Genomic DNA, 16,014 nt, shown 5'->3' with positions numbered 1-16,014 from the left:
TTCTCCCTCGTTATTTCAGGATTCGATAACTCACTGTTAATATGCTGACAGCAAATTGTGCTGCTGTTACTGTACATCCTTAGCTTGGAAGTATTATTACAACTGTTCTGCAAGCTAACCCTTTGAACACGCACACACATCTCAAAGGGATCAGCGCATGGGCACAGACCCATTGAGATGCAATGTCGTGGTTGAAAGAGGGCCTGTACTTTATTGAGGTAGGAGAATTAAGTGTGGGGAGATTGGTTTTATTCATTTAATCAATAGGGTTTACTCCACAGGAGCATGAATCTCCTTAAATGTTTATGTTGCATTAATAAAGCACTCAAACACATGTCAGCCCAGTTTCAACAGGAATAACGTTTACAACACTGAATTGCACTTAATATCTCAATATGTGTAGCTAGGCTTGTTTTAAAAATAGAAATCCTAAAATGATATATACATCAAATATGTGGAGCCTGGCAGAATACCCAATTGCTCCAGGAAACTTTCAGGTTGGAGTTTCCCAGAGTGTTGAAATACATTTTCAATGCAATAACCAGCCCCAGAGTAGCAGGTTACGAAGTCACGTTATATTACAAAGGACAGCTGCAGTGGCCAGCTTCACTGTGCCGAGGGCGAACATCTGCCTGCAATCCTGTCAGGGAAAAGGGCCAAACGTCCAAGGACACAGCAGTGATGTAATTGTAGGAAAATCTCGGCAAATTCATCATCTTCAGCCATGCTCGTCCCCAGAGCCCCAGCAGCTTGGAAGGGGAAGTGTTGGACCTGCTGTCCACTGGCACACAGCGGAGGCGACTGATGAATTGTACGCCAAAGGCCCTGTTTTGTTTTAGTTCGGCCCAGCCAACTCCTCTTAACTTACGAACACATTGTTAAACTGAATTTGGAAAGGCTGGTTTCCAAAACAGTCTTCAAAACCAGTTTTCAGAGTTAGACTGGCTGACTTTAAACTGGTCAGACAATCAGTTTTAGTAACTGTGAAAAAGTCAACATACTGTAGCCTATATTACATCGGCTATAGTAACTGTAAAATCATTTAGATATGACATTTGGTTGAGTGATTTTCAAAATACGGGTAAAAAAAAGTACGAGTACACAAAAAAAAACTTCCAGTTCACCGCTTAATATTTACGGCGCCTAATTTTTTAATTTTTTAATTTTTATTTTTTTAAAAAGGTGGCATATAATATTTCCAAAGTGATGCTGCGTGCAAAACATTCCTTCGATCTAAAAGGTTTAGAGAGTTGACAGCTGAATTAATTCAGAGTAAATGTAAAGATGTAGTTAATACAAAAATGTGACTGTGCTTCTTACTGTAGTTATAAACCCCATGATTGAGAAGTTTTCCCAGTACAAGCTCCTTGTACCTGCTGCAAAAATACAAAACTGTGAGCCTTGGAGCTTTTGTGTAGGTAGATTCCCTTTCTTTTTTAGCGGGCTGTGTTCTACACCTTAACCAAACATTAATGAAGATTTGCTGAATACTGGGTGCCCACTTCACAGACTTAAAAAGGTGTCTTGCAAATGTCTTAACACTACTACAATTTCTCCAGCACAAACTACTGTGGCCTCAAGTTCTGCAAGGAAAAGTGATCTGGACTCGGATGAAAAGTTAGTGCTGTCACCTTTCAGACAGAGGAGCAAGCATTCCAATGTCAACACAGGGAATGGGAATATTGGAAGCAGGAAAAGAATGCAGGTTCTGAGGGATCATCAGTTAGCTGTCCAGTTCCAATACCGAAAGTAAGTTTAGTTTGCTTTTGCAGAATATAACAAAATCTGAACTGCAATTTCACAATCATTCACTTTACTTCTTGAATGCATTCCAGGGGATGATGTTCTGCATAACCAAGGCAAATCCATTTGCTTATATTATTAACAAAAAGGAAACCATGCAATTGACATTTCCTTTATTGAGCCAATTAGTTACATTTTCCTGTGATTTTTTAAAAATGTTGTTATTGGGTTTTAAAGGTAGAGAACTTTTCCATTTCATGAACCACAAGTGAAAAGGCAGGCAATTTGTAACTAGTATAAAGAATAGTAAAAGACTGCTGAAGAACATCATGCAAATCACACTGACTCGGGGCTCCATGGTGCGCGGGCTGTGCACAGGAGCTGGGCTAACTATTATTATTATTATTATTTATTTCTTAGCAGACGCCCTTATCCAGGGCGACTTACAATCGTAAGCAAATACATAAGTGTCACAATACAAGTAATACAATAAGAGCAAGAAATACAATAACTTTTGTTCAAGCAAAGTACAAATGTGACAAACCACAATTCAATAATACAGCAGAAAATAGTGATAGTTACATCACGATATGATTAAATACAAAATACTACAGGTTAAACACTTGGCAGATTACAGTATTCTGAAGTACAGGATTACATCTGGGAAGGACAGACGGCAGTTTCTGTAAATCTGCTGATCATGACAGACCCACATTCAACTCGAGACAGGATTGTAAAAGGACAGAAGCAGTTTGTTTCACCCCTTTCACCCATGTCCGACAGTTCAATGTGCCGCATAACCTCATGAGCCATCGCTGGCTCCTATGCGCCAATCTTTAAATCTTACAAACACAAGTGCACCAGGATTCAATTCCAGACTAACGTATTCTGTTATAAAACTAGTTTGATGAGATTACTGTAAATCAGCTTTTTCCTATTTTAGTGCCTATGCTAGAAGGAGGCATCTGGCAGACACCTTTAATTCCATGGAAGCAGACAATCTGTTTCCCAGAGCTCCCAGAACATGCAGAGACAAGACAGTGATGTTTGTTTACAGCATGTTTCATTGGTTATACCGTGAAACTGCAAACAAATGCTGTTCTGCACCATTGCCAAAATTGACGATTCCCAATAATAAAGAACGCCAGACTGTGGTGTCGTGATAAAATGATCTCTGTTTTATTAAATAAGATCAACATGCAAGACAGAACTGTAACGCTTTGTCTTTAGTTTTAGAGCTGGAAATATGTTCCATTCTCCAGCAATAAAAATGACTCTCCACGTGCCAGACAATTTTCTTTTTTTTTTCTATGTATGACGAAAACTCTCGGCATAAGTACAGAATTAAAGTGAGGGCTTATGGGTTAACTCAGCCTTCAGGACTAACTTGTTGTCAAAGACTGAGATTAAAAAGGGCAACTGGCACTTCAAGTTTAGATTTCAAAAATCAAATGGGAATACTGTCCATACTTTTTTCTGTACACTCTACTCCGAACGCATGCCTAAAAACGGACCGTCCACTGGAGACAGGGGTGGGCAAATTCCATGTATGCGTTATTATGCATTACTGTATACTTTAGAAGCAGGTAGTGCATTTAAATCCTTTGTAACAAACATTATTACATGTGTTTGTGTAATCTTAAATGGAAGAGCTCCTTTGTGCTGTGACTGCCTAACACAAAAAAAATACAAAATGACTGCATTCACTGATTTATGAGATTAAGTGGTGTTCTCTTTTCAAACTTTGTACCGATGAAAAATCCTGATACCGCAGTGAGTTTATTAAAAGAATCAGACACCACTTGGATTGGAGATATTCACGAGTGGCTACAGCATCCTGTGCCCAGCGGCTGTGATTCTGCTACAGTTAACAACTAAAAACACACCACTTATCCACAAACACTTCTATGAGATTTCAAATGATAAAACACAGACAAAAAAAAAAAAAATCTTTACAATTCTTTTTTTCATCAAAATGAAAAAGATGACAACCAACATATATGTCTCTGTATCTTGGTTAAAGGTATCTCTAATAAAAGATCTATGAGACAGTTAGGAGCCTGCAGAGTTTGGAAAAAATGCATTTTATTGAAAATAGTCAAGTCTTCAGGGTATGGCTGTTTGCTGAGGATCCATCCTGGAGGAACAATCCTCCTTTGAAAGGTCCCCACTCACAAGACAGAACACAGCCCAAAATATGACAACATGGAAGAGAAATCTGGCTTGGAACCTAAAGACTCTAATTTTGTCATCACATACAGCAATATAGTCATTGGCCATCAATCATTTTGTTGGCTGAACATCAGTTCAACCTAAGGACAATGTTAGAGATTAACAGCACAAAGAGGCTGTTGGTATTCAAGGCTAGCTGTAGTGGTTTGTCTCCAGAGTGGTAACAGAGCGCCTATATATTTAACAATATGGAATGCACTGTGTGTAATGGTAACTGCAGACCTGGGAAAAGCACACAGCGTTCTTATTATTTACTATTTGATGTTGTGACACTGAGTAATATCACAGTACTTTAATACATATGTGCATTTTCCATTATAAATCTGAACCAGAGAGCAGCAGGATTGGAAACTTTAGCCAGAAACAGTGCAAGATCCACCATGAGAAAGCGGGGGAAAGCTTTTAACATTCCCTAACAAAAACATCATGTGCAGAGCTTGCAGCTAAAGTGGAGGAAAAATAAAAAAGGGACTGTGCATCTGTAACTGTTGTTCTGCAAGATTACCTCGGCTGCACTGGAATTCCACATGGTTCTTACAAATTGTACTACTCAATTTGCCATGGGTTATTAGAATTATTATTATTTGATTAGTTCTCCCTGGTCCCGGTCATGCATGTTAATTACAAATGCCCCCATGATCCACTGATGTCAGCTTTCCGATCTACACATCATTATAAAAAGAAGTTGATTTTGTTCTAATCTCTAGGGAAGGATTATACTGCACTGTTGAGACGCCCTGGCACACTCACTGGCTGCTGTCAGCAATCTGGGATTCATGGAACTAGTCTTTGTTGCTGCATGGATGCTCCCATAGACTGCATTTCTTTTTTTAGACCGAAAGAAAGGGACTCAAGCCAAGTCCACAGATGTAACATACTATACTACTTATCCATGAAGAATGCAGAGACCATAAACTAGGGAGCTCTTTATTAAAAATAAAAATAAATAATAAACTGCTCTCTCGAATATGTAAGAAGACTAAATAATAGGTCTCAAAATATGTGCTATAGTAAAGTGAATGAATAGAATCAAGATCTAAAAAAAGAAATAAACAGAACCCCCCTATAGCAGTTGTGTGCTTGAATACACACATTGGTCTCCCAAAGGAATTTAGTAACAGACAAATGGATATGTGCAGCTGAACACACTGTCACAATAAGCTGGAGCTCTATATACCTGCTCTGAGGAGCAGTACATGTCGTGCAAAGAAGTTCCACATAGCATTCATTGGCAGCTAGATGATAAAAGAAAAAAGGCATACTTCTACCAGTGCTAGGGTAGTAAAGCAGACCTTCTTACCCAAAAGAATATGTGCCTCAAACCACACAAAATACTCTCGATGTTCCAGAAGGCTACAAGGAATCTCACATTTCTGCTGAAGTCGTCTTGTTTTCTCTACAGCGCTGGTTCAGGCCAAGGATATCCATGCAGAAATCAACTCATTTTAAACCACATATCTGGCTTAGTAAAGACCTGTTAATTTAGGCACTACTTTGGGTAGCTTAACTATGGGCTGTATTGCCTATAGTCAAATCAAGCTTAGAATAGTAACTGTAGATCGCAGTAACATAGACAGGTCGATTACGTGGTTAGTTTGGCCTACTGTAATGATTTCTCAAACCACTAATTCTACTGTAATATTACAATCTTATTTTTGGTTTATCATATTGCTACAGGATAAAACAACTTGTATATAAAAAAAAACTCAAGATAACAATATTTTTTAATTCCATTAAAATCTCTTATTATTTAGTTTCCTACCCAAAGTTGCATTTGCAAGGAGTGCTGACCAGGACCATTTTCATACTCATTATTCAATTTAGAAACATCACTGATCCTCCTTTTCTCACTAATTCAGATATGCAGATGCTTTGAACTGCTGATTCCTGGTACCTTTTCCCTCCATGTCCTGTAGGGCAGTCTTACTCCAGCCTAGCGGCAACAAGACCATGTGTGTGACCTTCAGCAAAATAGGGGATTGCAGTCTGTACCAGTAAGTCCTAGTTTAAATCATATAGTCTACTTTGTTTAATTTGAAAACTGTGCGCATACACAAAAACAAAAAAAAAACATACAAAGTATGCAATTATTAGTTCTAGGGTTTAATATGTTTATAGAAGAGTATTTAATCGGAGATAAAAAGGTTGAGTTCCAAAAGTTTGGGTCAAATCTGTGCGAGCACTAAAAACAGGGCAATATTGTGATGTATCTGGGAAGGAAACACAGACGTCTTGTAAAGTTACAGTAATAGAAGAGACTATTAAAACAAACCACAACCAGACATCCTCTGAAGCAAGCTAAACTGAAAACTAAAATAAAAAACAACAGTCAAAGTTTTTCGGTCGCTTGCAGTATAACCACAGGGGCCCAGGAAGAACACTCAGCAATAACCAGTCTCCTGATGAGATAATAACCTTAGCATTTGTCTCTGTTCTTATCGGCTTGTAAATCAAGCTATTGTCTTGTATACTTTCCAGTGCCTATAGCTACCCCTAATTAACACTGAAGAATACAAAACCTGGATGACATAAACAGAATACAGGATGGACTGTCCTTTAAGAACCTGAACAGCATCCCGTATCCAAGGAAATATTTGCGCAGCAGCCATTTCAGAAGTAACATTGCAAGCAGACGCTAATGCAACTCTACTTAAACATATACCTTGTATGCTGAAGTATACACAATGTCACACATTGCGACTTCAGCCTAATTAAACAATGGCAATCAACAGACTGGTTAGTCCACTAATTAGTTTGGTTTCAGTATGTACAAAGCACAGCTATTCTTTAAAGCCGTAGGGCTAACTGCTACACTATCCCAGTCCAGCTGAGAAACACTGCTGCTGGTGCTCTCATACAGCAGCAGAAAGCCTTTTATAAGCTGTGCATCAAGTCTTGAAGTGTACTTCCCTCTAGTGGTTACATCCAAGAACAACACCAGCCATTAAAAACAGTCAGGCAGGGTCTAGTACACTGGGTTACTAGATGCGGTTTACAAAACAATTAGGTTGAATTCATAGTGAATGAGGCTGGAAGGTTTATACATGAGCATTTGGATTTTAAACTATCAAGACTAGTCACAAATCACTACATGTCTCAGGTCAAGTCATGTTTATAAAAGCCAGGTAGTTTATAAAAGCCAGGCAAGCCATTCTGTGGCCTTGGTTTATTTGACTTCTACAGGACCTGGGAATAACATCAGCATGTTGAACAGTTGTGCAGATTGCAGAAGCCTAAGCACTGCGGTACTGCTCAGCAGGCAGCCTCGGGGAACTAATGCGAGAAAAAGATGAGCCCAGTCTGCGGCCACTCACCTCAGGCTGAATAGCTTTGAAAACTGCAGCGTCCATTAGAGTTATTTGACTCTAGAAGAGAAAAAACACAAAAACAGTGTATCAATCGCCATTCCATGAAGGGAGTGCGGGAAGCCAGTTAGGATTGAGGACGGAGTAAGGAAAATATAGACACGAAAGAAGAATGATAGAAACCCTCTAACCCCTACACATTAGGTAGCTTGGTTTATAGTAGAAATAATACAAAATGAAATCTTACAGCATATTCCTCTGGCGTCACCTTGAGGATGTCAAACACCACTGCATCGAAACTCTTCTTCAGCTCAGAGGAGCCTTTATCACTCAGGGACTCGGAGCTGCTGCTTCTCTGCAAAGTCCCAAAGGATTTCAGTTTCATTCATCATTTTCTAATCTAAAATTACCACACAGCACAGTGGTCATGTTGCAATTGCAGATCTCCAAAGTCTCCGATAAAGGACAAAAAGGATTAAAACACAAGGAGGCGAGACAAATACAAAAATTACAAAATGTTTTACAGGATTAAAAACAATTACAGTTCTACCTTTTTTTCTAAATTCTGAAATAAATCAGCTCAGCGGCTTTTCTTTCTACTGAGCTGGGAGCGGCACACCTGTTAAAAGCTGTCACTTACCTCTGAAGTAGTAGCATTGAAGTGGACAACGCTCGACTGCCCATTGGCTTGGTCCATAATTCCCATACCATCAGTGTCCTTGTATCACAGCAAGAGGGCACCACTTAACATTGTCAGGGCAGCATATCCACTTGTCCTGCAGAGTAAAAGCAATTCAGTAATTAAGAACACTTTAGTCTCAAATAAACTTTCTTCTTGCTCATATGCACAGATTCAACCAAGAGTAAACCACGTAATATTAGAGGGCGCTGTCCGATGCCTCATGCACAGGTCTCTGTAAGCATTGCACCAGGTGGAGATTCTGAAGGCACCAGCTTGTTTTTAAAGTTTGCACTGCACTTTAATACGACAATTGGTTTACTCAAAGTGTGTTTAAAGAGTAACAGAGTAAATGTATTTTTTACAAGAGGGATATGATCGATGTATCTACATGAAAGATGGTTACACTCTACAGTAACCTGCACAATACAGTAAATGTAGAAGGCACTCTCCTAATATGATGGAACTGTTCAGCGTAGCATCTCCTTGTTAGGGAGGATACTGGTACTGTCTAGTACTGCTGTTATCCTATTTTCAGGTGGCAGCTTTGTAATGCATGTATTAGCGTCACCTGCTGACCGCAATTTATTTGGACATTAAATTGAACTCATCCTAGCTCCTGCTCATTGTACAATCTAATCCAGGGGTTCCCAAACTTTCTCAGCTCAAGGCCCCCCGGAACATTCCAAATGCTGGCCGAGGCCCCCCACCCAATGAATTATTTAGTCATTAGCAGACATCTTTATCATTATTATTATGAAGTAATTAATTTTTAAACTTACATATAATGTACTACATATACATTACAAGGGTAACAACATCACTACAAAAAATACACTTAGTCACACATTATGTCTCACTGTGTGAGAAAGAGACATATGGTAGCATAAAGGCAGACCAGTAGTAATGCCAACGTTTTTTCTTGTAGACACAGAGCAGATCACCTTACTCTTATTGCAAACAACAAATTCAATGATAAAACAAAACGGTACGAGGTTAAAAAAAGAAATGTAAGTAAATAATACTACTTAAAGTACTCTGGGTTCAGCATGCCTAATGGGATGGGTGCGCTTGGTAATTCCTGCAAAGGTCATTAAATCGCTGTTTCATTCCAGTCAATGATATCCACATGTCCCTCTCCACATGCAGACGTGCTCTGTGCTTTGTCTTCAGTGCTGTCCGTGAGGAAAACCCAGTCTCACACATATATGTTGTAGCAAAGGGTAAAATAGTTTTTAGAGCTTTTTCGCTAACAGGGTACTCATCCATAATGTGTATCCAGAACCGCGGTAATGGAACAGCAGATAATTTAATCTTTGAAGTCCCATCGTTTGACAGTTCAATCAACTTCTCTTCAGGTCCAGGTTTGTATCGATTTCAGAATCAAAGGGATTTTGGATCCAATTCAAATGTTTGTTTTCGAGCTCTGGAAAGTATTCACTGAAATACTGTTGCAGATTAAATGAGACACGATGAGTGGCAGGATGTACTCATGCTCATGTTTCCACTTTTACATGAAGTTCTTCATGTAAAAGTGGAAACATTTCTGTCACTCCTTCATTAAGTTAATTTTCCCAGAGAGCAGTTTTTTTAGTGAATGCTCTAATTTTGTCTTGCATATTTAATACGGTTACATCAGTCTTGGATGCTTTGATTCAGAGCATTTAACTGTCCAAATATTTCCAACAAGTATGCTAGTTTCAGAATCCATGTAGGATTTTCAAAACAACTCAAAACAGCGAGTTGGCTATTCTCTGTTGATAAGAACTGCTTCAGCTCATGTTGAAGTTCACACACTTGTTGTATGACTACCCCCCTTGACAGCCAGCGTTCTTCAGAGTGAAGCAGTAAGTGCTCGTGGCTCGCACCCATTTCACTACAAAGCGCAGCAAACATTCTGGATTTCAGGGCCTAGCTTTTATCATATTCACAATTTTTATCACTGCTTGCAGCCGGTGCTTAAACTCATCATCCATACATTTGGCAACAAGTGCTTCACAGTGAAGCATGCAATGACTTGCGACGGCATTTGGAGATTTTGCCTTTATAAATGCTACAACACCATTACGTTTGCCGGTCATAGCAGCCGCACTTGTCAGTGCACACTTCCACACATATAGACCAGTCTATTAATTTACTTGAATATATCCATCTAGCACTCTGAATATTTCCTCACCAGTTGTTCTCCCTGGTAATTCTTTACAGAAAAGGAATTCAACAAATCCCCCCCCCCCCCCTACCCCCCCTTCTATAAACCTAAACATATACGAGTAGCTGTGCAGCATTTGCAACGCCTGTACTTTCATCTAACTGCAAGGCAAAGTACGCACTGGCACATAACCTATCCAAAACTTGAGCAGAAACATCTTCTGCCATGTCACATATCCTTCGGCAGTGTTGTTTGACAACGGCACCACTTCCATTTTTTTGGCTGCTTCCTAACCCAGTATTTCACGAACAATATCCACAGTCGCTGGCAAAATGAACTCTTCCCACATTTTTTTGTATGCGTTTTTTTTTTGTGCGAGCAATGTGGTAAGAGGCTAGAAAAGATGCCTTTAAGGCTCTCTCTGGAACAGTAATGTGCTGCTAAAAAATGTGGGATTCCTTTCTTTTAAAAAAATCTAGATTTCCCAGCTTCATTTGGGTGTTTTTGTTGTAAATGCCGTTTCAACTTTGACGGCTTGAGGTATTCATTAGATAGGATTTCGAAGCACATCACACATTGTGGGTAATCAAGGCCGTCTTTCTTCGTAATGCAAGAAAACCCGAAATGAATGTACTCCGCATCATATTTTCGAGATTTTGATTTTGAAGCCTTCACGGAGGATAGCTGCTCATTTGTACAGGTGATTCTTGTGGCACTGGTACTCGTGGAAGCATCACTGCATTCGTTTTCTTCCTCAGGCTCCTTTCGTTGGCGTTTCAGAAACCGCTCCATTTTAACTGTTATACTCTGTCGAGTTCTCTCTGTACATGTGTAGAAGTGGAATGTTTTATTTTATCAACAGCGGGGGGAGAAAATATATCTAGAAGTTGAACGAAAAAAATATATACTTCTGCTTTATATTTAATTGTAGTCTCACTATGTAAATTGCATTAATATAGCTGTTTATCTTATCGATCCGCTTCTCCTGGTGAGGGTCACGGCTATAGTTGTTTATTTAAATTGTAATTACAATTCACCCCGCTTTTGTGATAACAGTGCATACTTTAAGCATGAAACAAGCAACCGGGGACACTCAAAGTACATATGCAGGGCAGGGGACGCGAGGGCACGATTTTTAAGATTTGTTTATTTAACTTTTAAGATTTGCTTTTAAATATTTCACACGTAATTTTCTTGTGTTAAATAATTTGACATATTTGCTGCGGACCCACTAAAGCTGCACCACGGACCCCAGTTTGGGAACCCCTGATCTAATCCACAACAAGGGCTGTCACAGTAAAGCAATGCTATGTATGGTAAACTGCAATGAATCAAAATATGTCAAAGGGAACAATCCTTGCAGCTACTTTGTAACATGGTATTGCTGTTAACTTCATCTTGAGAAGCTGCCAGTGATTTCACTGTCAGATGAAACTTCACATCACTTCAAAACGAACAAAGAATGTCACGCAGCTGACCATGCAGTCCCTTCTGAAACACGTGCCTGGGTGTCTCTCTTCAATGTCTTTCATGCCTGCAATTCTAGTGTCTGTTACAGAATGCACACCACCTATCTCTCGATCACCAGTCACTGAAGGGTCAGCTGTGCTTCCCCTGCCTCTAACAGTGAGCTGATTCATCAGCCTCAAACATACTTCAGGGACACGCACATAACACAGCACTGAAATTCTCTAATAAATCAAAGCACAGTTGAAATGCTTGAAGCAGCAACAGGATACCTTCCAGGTACATCTGCAGTAAGATAAAATGGTAAAGTAATCATGATGAATTACCTACTGTAGGAACAAGTTTTAAGGTCTACATGACACTGGCAATAGTTTTTGTTCCACCACCCCTTTCAGATTGTATTTCCAATGGAACAATGAGTCAGCAGCTGAGATACGTTGTTGAGTCAGACACTACAGCTTTGTGCAGTGTTGATGAAAGGGTTTCGTCAATGGTCAGATAGTGTCATTTGCAGACCGCAAGTTTTACGGGTATATTGTACTGCTTTAAAAAGAACACTGGGGGAACAGAGGGTTATCAAGCAGCTCCCTGTGGAACGTGTATTCCTTGTAGCAGTCACTGTAATGACAAGCACTCAATATAAACTTGGGTCCCTTGCCAGCAGGCTGTCAAATCAGCATGTGCGCTGCCTCCAGATGTGTCCTGTGCTTTCTCTGCTGCAGGGGCTTCACACGGTCTGTTTACAGAAGGGAATCACACACACACACACACACACACACACACACACACACACACACACACACACACACACACATTACACTGGTGCACATCGGAAAGCATACCACAGGCATTTTACTGCTGCTCTGTGGGCTTTTCACATTCAGCCTGTCAAACTCCTGAATATATGCAGAAAAGCACTTCTATTAAGAAAGAATAAATACAAATTATAATAATAATAAACGTCCTTGTCCAAAAGAGAAAATTGTGTCTATGTATCTAATAGCATCTCACAAGCAGTACTTCTTAATACGGAACTGAAGTGCTTTAGAAATTACTTCTTACTTTCAAATAAAAACTGAACTTAACAGCAATACATAGTCGTGTGTGTATTTAAAAATAAGTAAGTTATTTTAAGGGGACTTTTTTTTTGTAATGTTTAAAGCAATGCAAAAGGAAAAGAATATGTACAATACACAAAGCAACCACTGGGAGGAGCCATTTACTTTGGCAGTGGTAAAAGATGACGAACATGAGGCTTTTCCAGGCATTAAAGAACAAAAGACAACAACCTTCTAATAGCAAGCTTAAAAACATCTAGTCAGTGCCCATCAGAGCCCTACAGCCAGACACCAAGTGCTGAAAGGGGGATGGATATCGATAGGCAAAAGCTGTGAGGATTTCAGCGTGAGAAGTCTTTGCTGCAGTGCAGTGCACAGCTCCAGTGCAGACAGGTAAATCAAGGGATTACCAGCACAGAGGGGCTTGTAATCTCAAAATTAGATGCCATACATTCTGAAAGACAAAACAGTAAACAGGCTTAACATATGGAGCAATTTTAAAAACGGATATATTACAGAATTAGCTCAAATGAATGGCATGCAAAAAGGGGGGGTGGTACAGTACATGTCGCTAAATGTCCCTGAAATGATGCATTAATCCTACAACATGTAATCTAAATGACATTTAATGGAGTGGGAAGCTGTAGGGAGGCAGACATTAAAGCTATCTGTTTATTACACTAAAGTCCACGAGCTTCCTGAAACCTATATGCATGTTGCTCCTACTGTACACCGATAGCTTCAGTGACTACAGCCAGACCACACCAGATACACCTCTACACACCCCGCCCGCTGCACCTGTCAGATCAGAGTAACTGGAACAGGGCAGCAGGCTAGCTGCCTGAAATGACTTCATTCCCTTCAGGAAACACCCTCCACAGACTCATCTGCTGACAACTGAGGAAATCCTCCAAACACCACAGAAATAAAAGCAACAGCTCTGCAGCTTAGCCCACAAAACACAACCTCTGTGAATCACTTCGAACAGCCTTCCTTAAATAACGAAGCAGGGCTTACAATTAAGAAGCTAAACAATAGCAACTCCACATATGAACACGTTTCCCATCTGAAACTCCGTCACAGTGCTGGCTTGTTGTGCAGCATGACATCTTATTTGCAGGTATAATGTACAGAAATAACTTCAACCGATTAGCAATAATCTTGGTCTACTTGGAGTCTGTGAAGCCTGCAGTATCGCAAGGGTTTTGTTTTGGTATAAAAGGGTTGAATGTTTCACTGTGAATTTAGACTGGGTCCTGAACAAACTAATGCTTGGCCCGATCCAAAATCGAACAACATGGCTATACTGCCACATAAAAATGTGCATTATAAATACCATATGGGAGATACTGAAATTGAAGAAGGAATCTACAAAAAAGATCTAGGAGTTTATGTTGACTCAGAAATGTCTTCATATAGGCAATGTGAGGAAGCTATAAAAAAGGCCAACAAGATGCTCGGATATATAGTGGAAAGTGCTGAATTTAAATCAAGGGAAGTAATGTTAAAACTTTAGAATGCATTAGTAAGACCTTGTCTAGAATATTGTGTTCAGTTCTGGTCACTTGATACAAAAAGGATATTGCTGCTCTAGAAAGAGTGCAAAGAAAAGCGACCAGAATTATTCCGGGTTTAAAAGGCATGTCATATGCAGACAGGCTAAATGAATTGAATCTGTTCAGTCTTGAACAAAGACAACTACGCGGCGATCTGATTCAAGCATTCAAAATTCTAAAATGTATTGACAATGTCAACCCAAGGGACTTTTTCAACCTGAAAAAAGAAACAAGGACATGGGGTCACAAATGGAGATGAGATAAAGGGGCATTTACAACAGAAAATAGGAGGTACTTTTTTACAGAGATTTGCCGGAGTCTGGAACCAACTCCCCAGTAATGTTGTTGAAGCTGACACTGAGATTCTGGGATCAGTAAGCTACTAACAACCAAACAAACAAGATGGGCCGAATAGCCTCCTCTCATTTGTAAACTTTCTTATGTTCTTATGAGTAATAGATGGGAGTTATTGTCCCTGGTCCAATTAAAAATGAAAAACATTCATGACCTTGTAATAAATGATCTCACAGTAAAACAGCATGACTAGTGTCTCAGCAGAATGAGTACTAAATCCATGAAGCCCTTCATCCTCAGCCTATACTCCACTAGTCAGGAAGCATTTTCCTCTATGTCTCAGTGTCACACACAGCATGTCTGCCAAGTCAGCTCTGTACAGTCAAGGAGCAGGTGAAATGGAAAATGAGGTAATGTTTCTTCCTTTAAGCAAAGTGTCCGTTCTCTCCAATCACTGCACTGGGACTGTGGAGTACTTGCAAGTATCCCGCTGACAAAATCTGTTCTTAGCTTCTGAGTCCATGCGGAAGGGCTGAAGGTTGGTAATTTCCTCTGGAAAACATGCAATATGTCAAAATATTGCAATTCTGAAATGAAAAAAATAGCTTTTACATTTCTGAACATGCTACCTTTTTCCTTCCCCGAATACATTTTTTGGCTTCATTTATCACAGCGGAAAGCGAACTGCAAACAATGCAAACAATGGTATTAGTAAGAGATTACCTCTTCATGCACATTTACAGAGGTAGATAAGAAATGCTTATGCTTATGTTTCTGAAAGAGGAAACACAGAGGAAATCCCTGACATTTCTACTCCGACACGTGGGTGACTCAGAGGGTTTGTTTTGCTCACTGATGATTCAGCCAAAAAACAAAAACACAGAACTGTCCTGGATAATGGCTATAGCAACAACCCACAACAAAACAACCACTATCAATCCCATCCTAATCCTAGCCATTCATGTCTTTCCTCATTGATAGTGTACATCTTCACCATTTACAGTACAGTACCAGACATTCTGGATACAATTGCATCTGCCCAGCCCACAACAAACACGTTTCTTTTTTCAGGTTAGATTTTTTTCTTCTAGTCAGTCAAGGTGCTCAATCAGATTCTAAATCAAACTTTAAATTCTCAGATTTTACGCAACTGCAGTATTTTTTTTATTTTTTGTAAATGATCATATTTGAAAAAAAGTGTGTTTCACTCAAAACTCAGACAGATAGTAAAAGGAAGTGCATTACAGGTGCAATTGCTTTGTTAGCTACAACAGCTTTAGGCTAGTACACTGCACACTTTCAATAGTTTGTCTTGCCTAATCACTTATTTCTGTTTTACGTTTTTTTTCTTTGATATAAAAACATAGTTACAGTACTACACAGTCATAGGCACACCCACATCCACATTCCCACTGTATTTGTCATCATTGTCTGTGAAACGGCAGCCCTAAAAACCTTCTACAGCTCCCCTGCAAACCCAGCTCTGCCCTGCTGACTGCCACAGTCAGGCTGTTGTCACCTACATGCAAAG

At 39.6% G+C, this 16,014-nt stretch overlaps 1 protein-coding gene across 2 annotated transcripts in view; it reads right to left on the bottom strand.

The window, feature by feature from the left end:
* LOC117417280 (ras-specific guanine nucleotide-releasing factor RalGPS2-like) overlaps positions 1–16,014 on the bottom strand; it is a 70,988-nt gene that overhangs the window by 38,640 nt on the left and 16,334 nt on the right. For both annotated transcript variants that reach the window (XM_059035211.1, XM_059035210.1), the window contains exons 2-4: positions 7,921–8,056; positions 7,528–7,635; positions 7,290–7,340 (exon numbers count right to left, since the gene is read on the bottom strand). In XM_059035211.1, coding sequence (XP_058891194.1) covers positions 7,290–7,340; positions 7,528–7,635; positions 7,921–7,986 — 225 coding nt within the window. In that variant the 5' untranslated portion in view covers positions 7,987–8,056. The remainder of the gene's footprint in view (positions 1–7,289; positions 7,341–7,527; positions 7,636–7,920; positions 8,057–16,014) is intronic.

This window comes from Acipenser ruthenus, chromosome 12, assembly GCF_902713425.1.
Source record: "Acipenser ruthenus chromosome 12, fAciRut3.2 maternal haplotype, whole genome shotgun sequence".
NCBI classification, from domain to species: Eukaryota; Metazoa; Chordata; class Actinopteri; order Acipenseriformes; family Acipenseridae; genus Acipenser; species Acipenser ruthenus.
This window is presented reverse-complemented; position numbering and strand designations above follow the sequence as displayed.